This window comes from Anser anser, assembly GCF_964211835.1.
Source record: "Anser anser genome assembly, chromosome: 3".
Classification (NCBI taxonomy): domain Eukaryota; kingdom Metazoa; phylum Chordata; class Aves; order Anseriformes; family Anatidae; genus Anser; species Anser anser.
In genome coordinates this window covers 73,943,127-73,961,205 of record NC_139722.1, presented here as the reverse complement: position 1 = coordinate 73,961,205, position 18,079 = coordinate 73,943,127, and the positions used below count along the sequence as shown (strand labels likewise).

At 38.4% G+C, this 18,079-nt stretch overlaps 1 protein-coding gene across 3 annotated transcripts in view; it reads left to right on the top strand.

Moving 5' to 3' along the window:
• Positions 1-18,079, top strand: part of PRKN (parkin RBR E3 ubiquitin protein ligase) — a 758,368-nt gene that overhangs the window by 138,127 nt on the left and 602,162 nt on the right. Inside the window, exons 1-3 of one of the 3 annotated variants that reach the window (XM_083830276.1) lie at positions 21-429; positions 513-580; positions 10,986-11,149. In XM_083830276.1, the coding sequence (XP_083686402.1) occupies positions 317-429; positions 513-580; positions 10,986-11,149 (345 nt within the window). In that variant the 5' untranslated portion in view covers positions 21-316. Of the gene's footprint in view, positions 1-20; positions 430-512; positions 581-10,985; positions 11,150-18,079 lie in introns of those variants that run through there. The other 2 variants (XM_083830274.1, XM_083830275.1) reach the window with 2 other exon arrangements.

Sequence of the window (18,079 nt, the reverse complement as noted above, 5' to 3'; positions counted from 1 at the left end):
CAGTCTGTCACACTGATGCGTTTCATCCTGTTCTCAATGTTTCACATGACAGCAATTTTGGAAATAACACCAGAAGACCTCAGATGGAGAGCAGTGGGCACTATGGTTAGGCTGCACGCCATGGCCACCAGCCTTGGGCAGTCAGCAGGGACCCTTTTTTTGCACTGAGGCCCTAGGCTGTGGGCTGCCCAGCGGCCGACCAGCTCCAGCAGGGCCTGAGAGTTGAGATTTAACCAGGTCTCCTGTCACACCATCACTTCCCATCCCTACCAAGGCAGCAGAAAAGCTCAGCTGTGCCATTACCAGCAAGGGCAGCATGTCCCTTGTGCCAACCTGGGCTCGCCCACACCCACCTGGTCCCTGTTACATCTTGATTAAGAAACAGGAGCCAGCTGCCACCAGCAGTGCTCTCAGTCGCTCTCCACATAGGTGAGGTCTTAGAGCTTGTTTTGAGGTTCCTACTTCTGTGACCGAAGAGTTTTTGTTTTTTATTACTGTGTGGCTTTTTGTAGGAGTAGCCCCAGTATGGCTGCTCCATGGGAGCAGAGCAGCCCCAGGCAGGAGCGTGGTCCCACAGTGGGTGAGTGAGGCCGTGTGTGTGTGGTGGGGGGCAGGCTGGGGGTGGGCTTGGTGGCAGGACAGGTCCTGTCCATCTGGAAGCCCAGGTGGGAACAGCAAGAGCCTTGTCTGGGCAGGGGCACTGCCACCATCTCTGATAGCTCTAGGGACTGACGGCTCTAGGGGTGGGATGGCTCCAGAGGTCCTGGTCATGGGCGGTGTGAGAGAGGCCATGGGGGAAGCCAGGCAGGAACAGCTGGGACTAGTGGTGCCTCCAGGGTCCTGACAGTGTCTTCCCAAGCTGTTTTGCAGAGCAATCATCCTTGTAGGTCATCTGCTGCTGCAGTAATTCTGTGGTTGGGAAGACTGGTCTGGGGTGGGGAGAGAGAGCGGGTTTTTGCCTATGGTTTGAAAGGAAAGAAGTGCATGAGGAAATACAGTGGGGTCGCCATTTAAAGGTGATGAGCAGGGCTATGACCGTATTGAAGCTTACTTTTCTACTTGGAGGGATAACTATTTTTTAGTAAAACAGGTTATTCGTGAAGATGCTTAAGAAGAGGGCTATAAAAAGTAGCTTTAAAATTGAGTGCTCAGTGATTGAACTGTAATGTCACTTGCGTATCTTCTAAAACAAATGAAAAAGTGATTGTAATGGTACTGGAATACCCACAAATGGAATGAGTAAAAGCAAAGAAAATTAGACATGGGAAAAAAAAAATCAGTGTTGGACACGTAAATGCTGGAGGAATAAGCACTATTCTGTTTCTTTTCTCTGGAGTATCTGGCTTCATCCCCTTCCTTCAATGCAAGACACTTGGCTATATCACATATAACCATGTATTGGGATAACCATGGCCTGCACTGTGACAACTTTTATTCCCTTGAGTTTTGACTTTATTTGTAGTAGCTCTTGTAGAAGTTAAACAAAGTGAACATAAGGAGTTTCATATAGGTAGGTGGGTAGGTATATATGTTTTCTCTTGGATTTCTGGTCTTTTTTTACGTATGGAACGAATCTGTTTTTATGTATCCATTCCATGTTATATATCTGTGCCATTTTTGTCCATATTTTAATATTTGTAATATGAATGCTGATGCTCCTTTGTCCTGCACTGAACAGCTAACAAACTTCATGAGATTGGAAAGCTCCTTTCTTAGTGAAGTATGACAGCTGCCACATTTAGCATACATCGTGTTAGTGGATCTTCAGCTGTCAAGTAATGCTTCTAGTATCTAACAGAATGTAGACACTATAAGACAAATGTGTTAAATTTCCTGGGGAACTGCAAATGAGCATAACTGTTAAAAGAGTGAAATCTCATTATTGCAGTTGCCACCCTGCAGTCCCTCTTACAGCCTTAAAGCTATTGCAATATATTACAAGTCCGACTTTCCTACTTACGTTTTTCTGACCCTCTTATGACTTTCATTGAACTCATGCAGTCTTTGCAAAAATATAGGTCCATTCTTCCACAGGACAGGGGTAATTTAAAAGCTGCAAGAGTATACACTTTATTTTTAAATGTAATACTTCTTATTAATACAGACAGCTGTAGCATATAGCTGGAAATATGTAGAGTTTAAAGACTCTTACCCATATCCAAGCGCATTAAAGAACAGTATGCGTCTATTTAAAATGAAACATGAATGTAGGTTGATTTTTGTATCAAGGAAGTTCATGGCAGCTTTGTGCTGATATAAGCAGCCAGTAAATCAGGACAAAATAGCTAGGAAAATAGCATTTTTAAGAGACTTTTTAAGGAAATACTATCATAATTGTAGTTTTGAGTTAGCTATGCATTTCTCAAACTTTAAAGAGAATTTGGGTACAGTAAAACTAGTGAATTATTCACAGGAAATAATTCACTGGACAAATTTACCTTGTCTCTTGGATTAAGAGACATAATTCCTAGAACAAAATTAGGTTACTGTGAGAATTGCTGTGTTTAAATTTTTTCTCACTGCAATATAAGAAAGCAATAACGTGCACATGTAGTTCTAGCAGAAAGGAAGGTAGTAGTGGGTTCTCTTTTTGAATTGTGTCTGTACTGGGTTTGGATTACTCAGTAGTGTGGAAGAGATGGGAGACTGTTAACCTGACTACTTGCTGGATTTCACTCATTGTTACATTCTATGGACGACGTGTCTGGAAATGCAAGTCCGTGACATCTACAGAAGAGCTGCCAGAGTACACCAGAGTCTGTTTAACCCAATGCATTGTTGTATCTGACAGTGACCGTAAGCAGAGGCCTCAAGAAAGAGAGTAGGGAAAGTGATAGGGATAGGTGATATGTCTCCCTGATATTCTCACAGCTCACCACTATTTTTAACTTAAATGACAGAAGCTTTAAAAAGTATTTTCCTGAAAACAGGTGTGGTGTTGGGGGAAGACTTGTACTGGTATTTGTTTATTTTACTGGCCTTGCAGTGGTAAGTTCCTCTTTGGCTCAGCACATGACTTGAAGACCTGGCCCTTCAAGCTAGAAGCATACATGTGAACTATTTCTTACTAGTATATGCTATCCTGTCCTTTTCAGTAGAGAGTTTACTGAGAGTTTATTCATATAGAATATGTCAGTCAGTTTCTTTTCTCCCTTTGAGCCCAAGCTATGCATTTTGCATCTACTACTACTCTGGTGCAGAGAGCTCCAGAGGGTCCGCTCCTTGTAGCATTGTCTGTTTTGAACCTAGTTCCTACCAGCTCAGCTTGATGCCCTCTAAATCTTGCAACAGAATTGACTGCCCAATCCCTAATCACCCTTTCCATGCTGTTAGTGATTTTGTAGAAAACAGCCATGAGGTATGAATATAGCAGTTATGAATACTGCTATGTTGCTTTCCATGATAAATAGTTGTTTGAATAAAAGTCAATCATGATTTTTATTTAAAAAGGATATAAAACAGAAATCTAATCTAAAACATTGAGTTACTAATCAAGGAACATTTTTTTATGATATTCATTTAGTGCTAGCTCGAAGTAAAGATGTTTCTATGAGACAGTTTATCCTTTACTAAGGAGAGGAATAACCTCACTAAGGATGGGGTTTTATAGATATTGTTTATATTAGATTACTGCATTGCTCTATGTGTGACTACATCATAAAATCATTTGTTAGGTGAAGGTAATTTAGAAATGATCAGAAGCAACCAAATTACTTTAGCTTAATGAGTTGCTCCTTATTGCCTGTGTAGGCTCTTTTTCTGCTGTGGCTGTGAAGTTGGCTTACATTAATGTGTTTTATTTTACAGTTGCAATGATCGAAGAGGCCTAATGTAGCCAGTTATCATGGCTCAGCAATGAATGTTAACTCATTAAGTTGTGGCTAACTTTGTTGCATATACCTGTCAGTCTGCAGTTACCTGACCTGGTGCAAAATACACAGCAGGGCATTTTGCCAGAAAATCATCATACCAATTCATCAATATCTGCAATATTGGCAACCTGCTGGTCTCAGGGCAGGTGCAGGTGTTGATATTCAGCCACAGATGAAATATGTGAAATCACTAAGATACTGTCTCACTCCTCGTGTAGACAGTAGAGGTTCTCTAGCTAGATTTCCGTCTTTACAGAGGGGAATCACTGGCAGTATGATCAGTGGAAGGGCATCGAGTACCTGGATCTTACTATCTTAAGTTTGCTCCAATTTGTGAGAATTTTGGCAACTTTTTGATGAAAAGACACCTGTTTGAGAGTTTTCTTGGAGAGAAATGAAGGTATTTTTGCTAACTGATGAAAGGTATCTGTGACTACACAAATTCCTAAGGGACTGGTTACTCTAATGATGAGATTTAATTTTATTATATAGATATGTTAAGAACAAAATTAGGAAAGCCAGGTAGCCTGAGCTTTATGGAAGTGACAGCAGACTTCAGAGCAGGATTTGATGTAGTGGATGTAGGGCATAAATTTAAAATGGCTGTGAGTGAACCTCCCTGCTCCCTAGTGTTCCTGGGAACAGCAAGTGCTGGGAAGGTCTCCTGTTCTGATGCAGAACCAACACATCTACGAAGAAGGCTGAAAGCAGTTCCAGGCTGCTGGAGATGCTGCAAAAAGACTCTTCAAAGATCTTTGAACAGAATTGTTTAACCATTTATGTGGACTTTCAGTAACAGGTGCTGACTGGCTGTTTAATAAAAGCCTGTCACAAGTCAGCTTTTCCATCACAGTCCTGACCTCAGCTTGCACAGTCTCCCCAACTCCTCTCTTTTTCTTTTTTGCTCCTCTTTAATCTTTTCCTTTACTTATTTCCCTTTTTGCAATTCCCCTGGCATGCTGAAAACCAGGAAATAATAAAAAGTTGTGGAACAAGATTTACTGCCATCACATTATATTGTGTTCTGCTGCTAGTTTCTCACACTACATCTATCCTATGGTAGGATTTCCATAATTCAGACTGTAGAAATCTGAAGCAGCAGTTGATATTAACTCTGGGTTTATAAGGTGCCTTCAAATATATCTTATTTTCTTTAAATATAAATATTAAAATAATAAAACAGCATCTTGCCATTTGTTTGAGGATGCAAGAGCCCCAAGTATCTTAAAAAAAAATAAAAAGTTTCTATTTTATATAATGAAATAGAAAGGTACAGCTGCCTTCAGCCTGTTCCTTGAGAGGTAATTCCCAGTTGTACTGTAGCAGAGGGGCTGGCAGCAGGGACTGCTCTAACAGGTGGTGAGGATTTTACATTATTCTCATTTCTACCTTCTCTTCTGTTATTTACCTGCTCTGTGCATCCTGTTTTTTATCTGCACTAAGCTGGTTAGTTGTAATGAATAAACTACTAATCCCAGTTTATGAGAATAATTTAATATCTATACTGAAAAGGAAGGGCTCATATATTCTCATGTGAGATAGTCTACATGTAGGTTTTGAGCTAAGAAGGGCCATGTTCTCAAGTCATGTGCTGAGCCAAAAAGGAACTGATCACCACAGACAGATGATGTCACAAGACAATTTTTTCATTCTTAGGAAAATACATTTTAAAGGTCTTGTCATCTGACTTCAGTAGGGAAAGGGCTCTGGAAAAAAATAGCTTCACATATTTCATGTTGTCCTTGGGTTAAACCTTGGTTATACTCTTTTTGCCCCTAGAAGGAAGGCAGAACAAAGAATATTTGGAGCTGTCATAACTATCATGGACTCAGTGTCATTGCTCAGCAATAAGTACTAAGACCTTAAAGTTTAAATGAGTATGTTCTGTTGCTTCAGCTCATCCCTTGTAGATTACAGCTTGTTTGGTGTGTGGGAAAAGCAGGATTGTTGATTAAGGAAGAAAAGGAATTGGCTATTTTATGTCAAAATTGAAAATTATGCTTTGCATTTGTCAGTGTAAAAACATTGACAACCTGTTCCGCTCCTGGCACACAGTTCAGTTTCTTTGGTTCTGTATATTGGGACTGCCTTCACAGTTGGGAGGCACCTGGGACTCTGCTTGTGAGAAGCGTGCAATATTTATCTTTTTGATTCAGCACTGGAAAATCTGTAGAACTGATGACAGTGGTTTTTAAAGCCTGGCACTTTTGGTATGACTTGCCAAAAAGAAAGGCTGCAGAATGGCAGGGCTCTGAGCAATGCCCTGCTGTGGTCCTGGCAGGGGTGTCAGCCCACCAGCTTGCTTGCAGGCTTCGCAAGGCATCCTGCGGATCCCCAGCACCTCCTCCCCACTGTGTGCTTGTGTCTGAGCTTATCCAGTTTGCATCTGTGCATTTACTTGAATTTCCTATTGAATTTGTACTAAGATGCTGAATTGTAAACAGGCACAGCTGGGATGCAGGTGCACATTTCTTTTGGTATCTCGGTTGGATGCATAAGGCATGGCCAGGTGGCCTGGAGCGGTGCTGTCTTCAGCTGCAAAAGATTTTGTCACAATCTTGTTTACTTGCTTATGTTGCCTTCAGTAACAATTATTTAGCTTGGAAATGCTATTTAACATATTGTATCCGAAGTGACTGAATTTTGTTGCTGACCCTGTTTTGGTAGTGGGTGAAGTGATAGATCAGACTGTTTTTGAAACGCGAGGTCTTTGGGATAGAAATACTGTGTTTGAGAACTAGTGAATTTCTGTGTTGTATTTATATGAATGAAGCGTCTCGTTACATTGAATTTATTAATATAAGTCACTGCGGAGGTGATAATGCTATTAATTGCTTTAAATAATTAAAATTTAAATTAAAAAATATTTTTAGCTTTAAAACTTCTGTTTACTACAGCCAGCTGAATACAAATCAAATAAATGCTAAGCAGCTGAGTTCTTTGGGAATATTCTTTCAAGCTAAGTGGTGGGCAGTTACTAGCACGGTACCTTACAGATTCCTCTGGTCCATAGTACCCCATGTCTTTCTGAGATTAATGCTGGTGCTACGTTCTGAGGGAAATAACCTAAACAGAGAGCAGTCAGCAGGAAGAACAAAGAAATACTTACTTCCATGAAGTGCTGCAGAATGAAAATATTTTAACATATATTACTTCTTGTTCAGCAAGAAGAACACAAATTGTTACACACATGTTCAAAGACGTTGAATTCTTTTATCCAAGATGAAAGCAAGTCTAAAAGTGCTAAAAATTCTCCAAACTGGTAACTGAGATTTTTATTCTACTCAATATTTATGTCTGTATGCCTCCACTTTCTGTCCAGTTTGTGCATGTATATATATGTTGTGGTGTAGCATTTTCACTTCTAGCTTCTGTTTCCATGAATTACTAGCCTCTGCCTGCAAAAACTTGTTCTATTCTGATTAAGCAGTTTTAACCTGCTGCTGCATGCTAGACCATTGTTTCTCTATATATGATCCTGTACTTCTTGTTCACACCTGAATGTGTTTCACTTACCCAGCAACCCTGTATATTCTGATTTTGTCATATCAGTTTCCTAGGGGAAAGACACTGCTCAGTGCAAATGCACTTTCTGCCCTTGTCCCCAGAGCCAAGAGCGTTCCCTCTGCCAAAAATTTTCTTGCTGTGTAGGCACATGCTTGAAAAATGTGTGTTATATAAGACATAGGAAATGATGTGAGAAACATTTAAAAGTTACTTTCTCTAAAACGTTCCACTTATGTATTAGTTGCTGATCTTTCCAAACAGATTAATGCCATCAAACGTGTTAAATGTAAGACTGAAGTTATTGCATGAAGATGTAAACCTTAGATATCTGAAAGTTGTAATGAAATATTTATGCATTTCTATTTTACTCACTCTTTCCGTGCTACCATTTTCCTCCATTCAGCACTATGCTTAAAATGTTTGCATGTAAAGTGGAAATATTTAAGAGAGAGGTACTAAGGGACATTTACAAAAGCACCCAGGTATCTCTCGATCCTTCTAGGAATCAGATCTGTGCGATTCTCTCTGTTAACATGACGACCAAGTCTCACTTTTCCTTTTATGAGACCAGTTTTATGGTTTGTCACCTCTTACAGATGTGGGAGGAGGAGAGCTGACCCAAGCAGAGCCTCCTTTCTTCAGCTGGGCTAGACTACTTGCTAATGTAAATAATTTGATGGCTTTCTTCTGGATTTCCATCAGAAGTTTAGGATTGAGGTAGATTCTCTAATCTTCTGTGAAGCCAATATTTATTTAGCTTCCAGTAGACATACTTTAAATTCAAGCTCTTTCCAAAGACTGTGCACTTCGGAAGGGGTGTCGGAGGTTTGTGTAACTTCAGCTGAGATCTCGAGTAATATGCACTGTCCGGAGTATCAGCTTGATAGCAATGATTTAATATTGAGCTGAAATTCCAGGAATAAAATAACTTTTTTTTTTTTTCTAAAGAGGCAGCTTGGAACATAGTGGTGAAATTCTGTTTTTATTCAGCAGATTAAAGTTTTGTATTTGGTTCTCTTTATGCTCTGTGCAGGTAAGCAAAGATCCCATCAGTGCTTTTGCATTGAAAAGAGTGGATGGATGGAGAGTTGGTGGACGGCAGACTTTTTGATAGAATTAATGTGTAATGGTAACTAACTGTTTGTGGACTGGAACCTTCCAGCAAGGAAAGCTTGGCATTCCTGCATTTTTCTGAGTCAGCACTTCAGGCTTGTAGGAGAATAGTTCTCATCTTTGTTGTTGGGTGCAAAATGTTAATGCTGCTTCCCTCCCTTCCCCTTTGCTCATGTTACAACTGTGGGATGGACGCTTCTACCTCCTTGTACACGCTGGGATTGAGAGATTGTACCTGTTGGTGATGAATAAAAATACACTTCTGTGGGGGAAGGGGTGGCAGCTGTTGGTGGTGGACATGAATTATGCTTGCAGTAAGTGCTTTGGATTTATGTTGTCTTTGGAAAATGAGTAGTGCTTTAAAATTCACTTAAATGCTCCTTTGCCTGTTTACGTTTCTTTTATCAAGCACTTTCCTCTTACCAACACATTTGATTTGCAGAATCAATGCATTTGCTAACTTTTTATTTCATTTCCAAAACCAACAGCACTGACTTTCATAAGACTAAAGAAAAAGAGTTAAGAAGTCCTTGCAGATGCACATGTATGCACATTATGTGTTTATGTGAGCATGTCTATATAAATCTATATGTGTGTATGCATATGTACATAGTTAGAATTTAGCGTATAAAAGAAGCATATTTCCCATTGGTTTAACTATATATTTTGCTATCAGCCAAGACAATGTTATTTATAGTTGAACATTGTGAGTGTTCCTGAAGAGATGGGACATGTTTAGTAATTGGAACTATGTTTTGTCCTATAATTCATCCTTTAGTCTCTAAACCACAATCAAAATAAAATTCAAAATCCACAGATTTTTCTGAATGATCTGAATATAAAGGTTGCACAGTTCAGTTATTTCCAGAACATCTTTAAATAGAAATCAAAACCAGTAACAAGATGTAATACAGGAAGCTGTGACACATCGCAGGGCATAGGCACTGCACTTTGCTGACACAGCATTATGCAATCCTGCCCTGTATTTTAGTACATCAAGAGGGTACTTTTAAGTTTTAAGTACTTTTAAGTACAACACTTAAAATTTTGTGGAAATATTTACTGGTATATGGCCTTGTCCCTTAAAGATTATCCAGGAATATCAAAATCTGTATTAAAGATGTGAAATTGTATATTTACAACATTCATTGCTCAGCAAAACAGCGGCAGCATTCTCAGCTATATTCAAATATAGTGTATATACACTTTAAAAGTGAATATTCTTACGTATAGTAAATATACTCTTATAATAAGTACTCAAAGTACTTGACAACTTTTGGAGTGGTCAGGTACAACTTTGTGTTTGAAAAACCGTAGATCACGTTTTCAGTTTAAAAATTGTTATTTCTTCAAACTGTGTGAAATTTGTGCTTCTGTCAGTCATCAAAAATTCCAGGGAATAACGTCTTCAGCTAAAGCATTGCAGTGGGAATTGAAAATAAATCTTTAAGAAGAATGGTGCTGCGGTCAATACCCAAACAGTTCAGGTTTCAGGTATCCACTGTCTAATTGGGGATATATATATATATAATTGGGGATATATATTCCTAATTCCTTTGCTTTCTGGCTGTGGAGCTATTGGTTGAAGCAGTCCACTGGGTTCAGGTGTACTGTTCATACAGTCCCAGTGATTGATATGGATGTAGGGAGGCTTTTCCTCTTTCATAGCTCTTGTAGTCATTTTCCTGATCATGGGCCCAATGAGCACATTCAGCATCCTTATGAAAAACAGCTCTGCCAGCTGAATGGCAGTAAGCTCAAGAGTTTATTTTCCAGACTTCTCTGGATGCATAAACCAGTTGCTGCAGCTCTAAAAATGATATGGCTAGTGCAGTAGTGATTTTCTGCACTGAAGGTGTATGCCGGCAGGAGTTATGTACTGCAGATGCTTTAGTGAACTCTGAAAACACCACAGTGTAATGCTACGCTCCCAGACATTTCTGCTGGCGTGTGATTTTTCTCTCCATCATTATCTTCCATAGAGTTATACCTATGGGAAACCAGTTTATGCAATCATGCTTTACTGTGTGACAATGAATTGTTTTTCCTAGTATTATTTAATGCATCATAGCTCTAAAACTCAGTTTCTTGCATATATTTATTCCATGCAGTGGGGAAGAGCACAAGGGGCACAGAAAGTGTGTGTGCCCCATGCCTGCTAAGGGTAGGGCTGAATCGAAAATCTGTTGTGCCAATTAGTGATTGCTTGGCCTGCTGCCCAGCTGGGTCTCTTTTGGTTCTGTCTGTTCTCTGCAATTTATAACTCTGCCGGGCGAAACACACTGCTTTTGCTTATTGGTCACTAAGTATTCTGCGATGGGAAATCCCATACAGTTTGTCTTTTCAAAATGATACGCTGCAGTATTAATAGCTTTTCTTTTAAACTTGTGAACGCTTTCTGAAGCTAAAGAATAAGCCTCTCGCAGTCACACTAGGACAGGTACGTGGTAAGAAATGCTCACTTTAAAAGGTATTTCATTTTTTTTTCTTCAGTGTTTGTCAGGTTCAACTCCAGCCATGGCTTCCCGGTGGAGCTCAGGTCGGACGCCAGCATCCTCCAGCTGAAGGAGGTGGTTGCACAGCGACTGGCGGTTCCAGCTGACCAGCTGCGGGTGATTTTTGCAGGGAAGGAACTCAGCAACGACTTGACGCTGCAGGTAAGCCTCCCGTGGTAGCTTCACTCCTGGACTGCTGCCAGCTCTACTGCCTCTGCCTCTAATGCTGCCAATCTGACATTCATGCCTGAGATCTAATAGAATAAATAGTGCCTGGGGATTCCTTGAACTTTACTCCACACTGTTTCATTAATTCTGACCTTCTTAATTATGCATTAAAACAGCAAGCAGGAAGGGTAGGGGAAGAGAGAGAATATGAGAGAGAGTATGAGAGCGAGCTGTGCCTGGTGAATAAATGTTTACTGACTACAGAAGCAAGCCACAATTTCTGTATCTGTTCAATTTCTATCTTACTTATTCCATTCAAATCTTAATGAAGAAGGACGTGAATAAATTGCTCCAAACCAGGCTGCACAGTCAGCACATTTTATAGAATTTGTAACCCAATTGTGACCCCTGGAGGATAGCTATAGGGCTGCTGCTGCTGTGTGCGCTGCTGCACGCGTGCGCAGGTGAACATGCTGCTGGAGGGGTGGTTGCAGATCAAAAAGCCCACAGAGGTATACTCCAAAACACTGAATTCATAAATGTGTGAAGCTAAGAGCAGCAAGGAGCATGGATGAATGGCTGTAAGTGGGTATTTGAATTTCATCTCCTGATGGTTAGCTGGCTGTTCTGCTCAATAAATGCAGAGAGCTGCTCATTCATGGTGAGCCCTAGGAAGCATGGAAAGATAGGTTCAACTTCCTATTCCTTGTTGTCCTTACTGCTGTTACCAGTGCTGCCACAGTTGCTTTATCAATATTTTTGTTTATCTTGTGAGTAGCGTATGTGGATTTCAGAGCACACTCAGTCTGGAGTTAGCGTAAGATCACACGTTTAAGACATTGGGGGAATTTGGGGAAACCAACTGGCCTTTCAAGAGAGTGCGAATACTGACAATGAAACTGAAGTTGTAACTCTGAAGTTGTAACAAAAGTACAGATACAGTCTCTAGTAGTACAGGTGATTACATAAAAGGTCCCTCACAGGCAGAAATATTTCAGATTAATTGGCACTCATGTTTCAGAAGTATTGCTGTACTTAGAGTTGCTGCTAAGTCTGGGTAAAGAAAGCCTCTACGGTATTGATGACCTATCACTATTTCTCTGTGGTCATATTTATTGCTTTGCAAAACATTTTAGGGTGTTCCAGCACACAAAAGAAAGTAAAGAAATGTGAATTGTCAGTCTGCAATGCATCACTCGTGAATAGTGTTGATGCATATATTCATGGCATAAACTGAAATACGTTTCAGTTGTGTGTGGAAAAAATATGTATGAAAATAGAAGAATAAAAAAAAAGTTGAAGTCAGACGTCAGTTGCTAGATTTAGGTGTCTGTGTTATTCTGTCAGAAGATTGTGAGCCACCTGGCATTTCCTGGGAAGCTGTAGTTATTGGTGTCACTGCCATTTTATGTCACACACATTGGGCCCAGCTTTTCACTTTTAACCAGATTTGTTATCAGCTACTATGTACAATCTTTTGCCATAGTAAATTAAAAATTGCTTTTCAGATATATTGGCCTGCTGATTATTTGCTTAATTTCGAGAATTAATACACGTAGACAAGACTTTTTATTAATAAACTGGGCCTAGAATTATTGCTTTCATTTTTGGTTTGTAAAGCAGATAGAAAGTTTAAAAAATGCTTCAGATAGTATAATCCATGCTTGTGTATTGAAGTGCCTTAAATAACCCAATGATTAATATCATCAGCAAAGTATCAACTACATTTTTGTTCTTGATATTTAATTATTTTACTCTGCTTTGTATTTGGATTTTTTTTCCTGCCATTTATTTGTGTATTTGTATCTATTCACTGTAGAAATTGTCAACACAAGAAGAACAATAGATGGTTTGAAGTATTTGAGTTCCTACAGAAGGCAGTTTGGGGGTTTTTGCATAAGCAGCTGAATGCTAGTAAAATGTGTGCTAGTGAAATACTAACTGCTGGCATTTATGTTGCATCTGTAATTTCAGAGTTAACATCACATACAAGAAAATTAAATAGCTCTTGTTTTCTAGACCTGCTGATTTGCATGCAGGCTAAGAAAAATACAACATAGATTTGTACTCAAATGGAACTTTTCAGTTATTTTATTTTACAGTAGCTTGGAATTTCTAGGTAGACCATTTTATATGGCATTTTTTATGCGAGATAATTGCAGAAGTATGGGGCAGGGATCTAGGAAATACTCCAGGATAGCAAACGTTATTGGTTTCACAGCTCACAGAACAAGTAGATTTGGCTTGACAGCTACTTTAGGATCTTAGGCAGCTGATACAAGACATAACTGAGAACGTGAAAGCTGTGTTTGTGTTCCTGTTTGGGGAGAGAGGAAAAATCTTTCATGGTAGTTGAATGCCGTGAAAAAGAAATGAAGCTTGGCTGGACAGACATTAAAGGGAACTAATTATAAGGAAGAAAGTGCCAAGTTGAGATCTTTACGTAAGTGAGTAATTTGATTTCAACAACAGTTTAAAAATATGGGAAGGATAGAAGTGAAATATATTTGGAGACATTTAATATGGTACTTCAGATGAGTAGACTATGATTCAACTGTGTACAGGGGAGATGAGTACCTTTGCTAGTGTCTGAGGAGCAAGTAGAGAAGTTAGTCATACTAAGAGAAGATTGGTAATGACTGGATGAAGAATGAGAACGCAAAACTTTGGATCTTAAAAGAAGGAGTTAGAGCAATAAGTTGCTTCATAACAGCAAAGCAAATGGTGTCATTTTAAGGGTGCTAAATATTCTGAAGAATGATGAAGAGCTCCTGGCTGATTGCAGTTCACTTTGGAATGAATAGAAGTAATTAATTAATATAGACTCAAAATAGGAATTCTTTCAGAAGACTATCATGGGTATATGAGAACAATGCTAAGATATTTTTTTTTATGTCAATCATAAGGGCAAAAGAAAAACACATTCATGGCAGATTCACCAAAGGAAAAACCAGAAGGTGGCTGGGTATGAGGAACATTGAAAGGTAACGAGAGATTACTGCTGCTTACAAAAATATTGTCCTTGTCCAAGAATGGCAAAGTTAGTTAACAAGCCTTCTGGAGGCAAAATATGCAATATATATTGATACCCAATTTTGCTTCATACAAATTATTTGAAATTTACTAATATTAATAATAGAAACAGATGCCAATATATATTAGCATAGGCTTGCCGCTTCTGGGAGAGTTCAAAATTGGCTTGTGTGGAGAAACTCTTTGCAAACAGTCTGTAAGAGAGCTTCCCTGCTTTGCAAAGCTTATAGTGTAAATGAGTAAGGCAGAGAAATGATGTGATGGGAATCAGTAGCTGGCTTATTCAAAGTCAGTGGCAAAGGAGAGACAGAATTAAGTCTTCTGTTTCCCAATTCAGTGCCACTTTTAGACCATGTCAGGTAAACGTTGAAAATAGTTTTTGGAGACAGAAGACAAAGGATATGATTAGTGGCAGGACTTGTTAGCTTTAGCACAGTACTTCATTGAGAAGGCTTCTAAATCAGAAATGGCTAGCATTTTTCTAGAACACAGGCTTGAGCCTTGGATCATAGGCTTCATGTGAATTTGGCTTTGACTGCATCCGTCCATATAGGTGCTTTCCTGAAATTATTTATACATACATTTAAGAAACAAACAATCATGACAAGGTCATGCAAGCTGGTGAGCATAGCTGAAAGTGAATAAAAGGGAATGGCAACATAGATGATCACCTCTTCAGAGCAGAGAAAAAGGAGTGGAAGTGGAAATAATGTTATATATATAATGCTATAAATAATGTTAGCGTGCTGCAGTTTGACAGCGGTTTGGAAAGAGTATGCTTTGTAGTGGAACGATTTCTGAATGGTAAGCATTAGAGGTCAGTACAGAGAGCAACTGGTTCTGCTGAAAGCACTACCCAGTGCTATTGTGTGAAAAACTTAAGGCCAGGCAGAGCACCTTGTGACAATAGACCTCAGCTGATATCTTTCACACTTGAAATATTTATGAAAATATGACTCCGTTACTACTGTTGCTCTCAGTGGACAACTTGTTTAGCAGAAACAGGTATTTGAACTATTACATATTTAGGAAGGGCCTTGTGTACATAAACGTATGGCAGCCTTATTCTCAAAGGACAGCTCAATATAATAGAGCTTCCTGCATTTTTTATATTTTTCTTTTCAGTTTACTGAAGGCACAAAGGAAAAAGTTAGTGTTACACAACTGTAAAATGTGTCAAAAAAAAAAACCACAAAATAGCAAAAAAAATGTGCTTGACTTTAGTTGTAAACTCAAACACTAAGAATAGAATTGATATTTTGAAATACACAATAAGTAGTGTCATTTGTTACATCCTACAGTTCTGTATTTGGGATGCAGAATCATTCAGAGAAAGCCCTCTATATTAGGCAGTCTTGGGGGTTACAGAATACAGTCGAGCCACTGTTTGCATACATAAATGCTTTTTAGAGAGATTTGCTCAGAGACATCCTGTCTGAGTCAGTCATCCTATGTGAAATTCAAAGAGAAAATGATTTTGTGTATGTGCGTTTAAATCAGTATTTTCAGTCAATATTTGATCGACCTTTGGATCTGTTCTTACTTGTAAAGCTGAAAGATGTCTTGTAGTTCTAAACCAGAAAATGCTAACTGAAAAATTCTTAGGAATATTATAGTAATAAAAGGAAATCTAGAGATGCCATATGTTTCCAGGTGATACGGACTTTGCTAAATGTGTAGGTAACAGTAATCATCACTTGTGTTCTTTTGACAGCTGCAAACTCACTGTATGTGAGAACAAACTTACTCTGTGTTGAGTAAGTTTTGCTAAGACTTGTGGTGCACCACGTATAACTTATATACCTTACTCTTGCCCTTAATGAATGTAGAAAATACCACGTAGCCATGTGCATTTTGAAATTAAGTCAGGTCCAGCTCAGGTCTACAGATTTTCCATGTCTGTTTAAGAGGTTCCGTTGCTTTGTAACTGTTCCAGCAGATCAGGCTCTAAATGCATTAATATAATAACCTTTAATGCATTAATTAACAATGCATTATAAAATAAATAAATTAATAATGCATTAATATAATAACCTTTGAGCCTCGTAGCGCATTTCCATTCTGTAGGGTGGCCTTGAACTTTGCTGGTACCTCCTGGATTCTTCTGACATATGTTTTCGTTGGTCTGCTGATTGTAGTGGAAGTGTGACAGGGTTTTCTTTGCAAACTTTCTCATGACTGTGCTCTGTACAAGTTTGTATTCAATTTCTAGAACTACTTGGGTTTGGGTACCTAGATGAATACTTTGTTGCCCGCTAAACATGGTTCATGCTTCCCTGGAATAAGGTTGCTGGTACCATCATTCTCACAGGAGATTTACCAACTCATGGTACTTCTGGTACTACATGGCCCATTTAGAATCACTTCCAAATTTCTGAATGTTTCTTTTATTTTCTACTTTGCTAAGAGTTTCAATGCACTGGGAGTCTAAGGAATTAATTTCCATTCAGTCTATGATTGTTACTATTTTCTTATATGTGAGAACGGTTTCAGGCAGCAGATTTATTTATTTATTTCCATTTCATTTCTGTTAGGCAGTTAAAATGTGGAACATGAAGGCCATTAAGTAAATTCTATGAAATCCGTTTCTGAAAGAGCAGTTGCTTTGTGTGGCACTGATAGAGAAACTGCAATACCAGTTGCACCAAATACAATATGTTGATAAGAAACTTCCCTGGCAAACCACTGTGGTTCTTCTTAAGACATATAGTGTTTCAAAATGAAATTAGCTTGAAAATTGCACTAATATCAAATGTGCTTTTGTTTGCTGCCCGGATACTCACATTACGCAGCCACTTGTTGAATCTTTCTCTCATCATGGCTATAATACAGCTTGTATAGTTACAGTGCTGTGTATTTTCTGCTTCTGATCCTGCTTTAGATTGCAGGAGTAAAAATTTTGAGAAATAAAAACTTCAGGAAGCTGGAATTATTGGAGTGATGACAGTGAGTAATAACTTTTATGAGTTTGTAAATCATGACAGTAAAAGAAAGGTCAACCCACTTTTTTATTTCATCAACTTTCCAAACTACTTTGTTGAAAAACTATTTAGCAAATTACACATCATTTCCAAAAACTATAGTTGAATTAGAATAACTTCAAGGGTAGGAGGGACATCTCCTTTCTTCTTCCTCCATTTTCCTCAAAAGAAAAAAGCATGTTATTGATTATGCTGATAGACCACATTAAAAGGAAAGACCCAAAGAGGCTATGCACTAATTCATAACTAAAATGGAAAAATAATTCACAAATACTTGAATTGTGTTTAAAAACAGGCAAAAATGGGATTTTTTTAACACTACACAGTAAAAATACAGGATTAAAAAATAAGAAATTGGGACTGAGCATCTCTGAATTACTTAAAAAAAAAAAAAAAAACTTGTCTAGAAAACAGAACCATAAAGAAAGGAACAGATGGAGACTTCAGTGTTGGAAATACCTTTTAAAATAGTAGGTAACGTACAAATAGAAATATGTTTCCTCAATAGAGAGGTGGAAACGAAACTAGTCCCTTGTTGTTATAATTTCTTTGCTTTAGTCTTAATTTTAGTTCAGTTCTTACAGCTCTGATGTCTCAAATGTCATCTGTAATAAATTCATATTTGTAATTATCAAGGTCACACAGCTGTTTAGTGAAAGGTTCTTTTTTCCTTTTTTTTTTGATTTTCAAGCTTTCTCACTCATTTTAATTGAAAATGTAGGAGGGAAACTTAAATGTTTAAATGTGTCATAGCTGATTAGAGTTTCCATCATGGGTGAATCTTCTCATTCTTTCTACTAGGAGTGACTTTGATTTTTAAAAAAAAAAAAAGGCAAGGCAGAAAAGTTTTGTTGCATTATGACCCCAAATGTCCTATTAAAGTAAATAACATTGGTCATTCTGAAAAAAA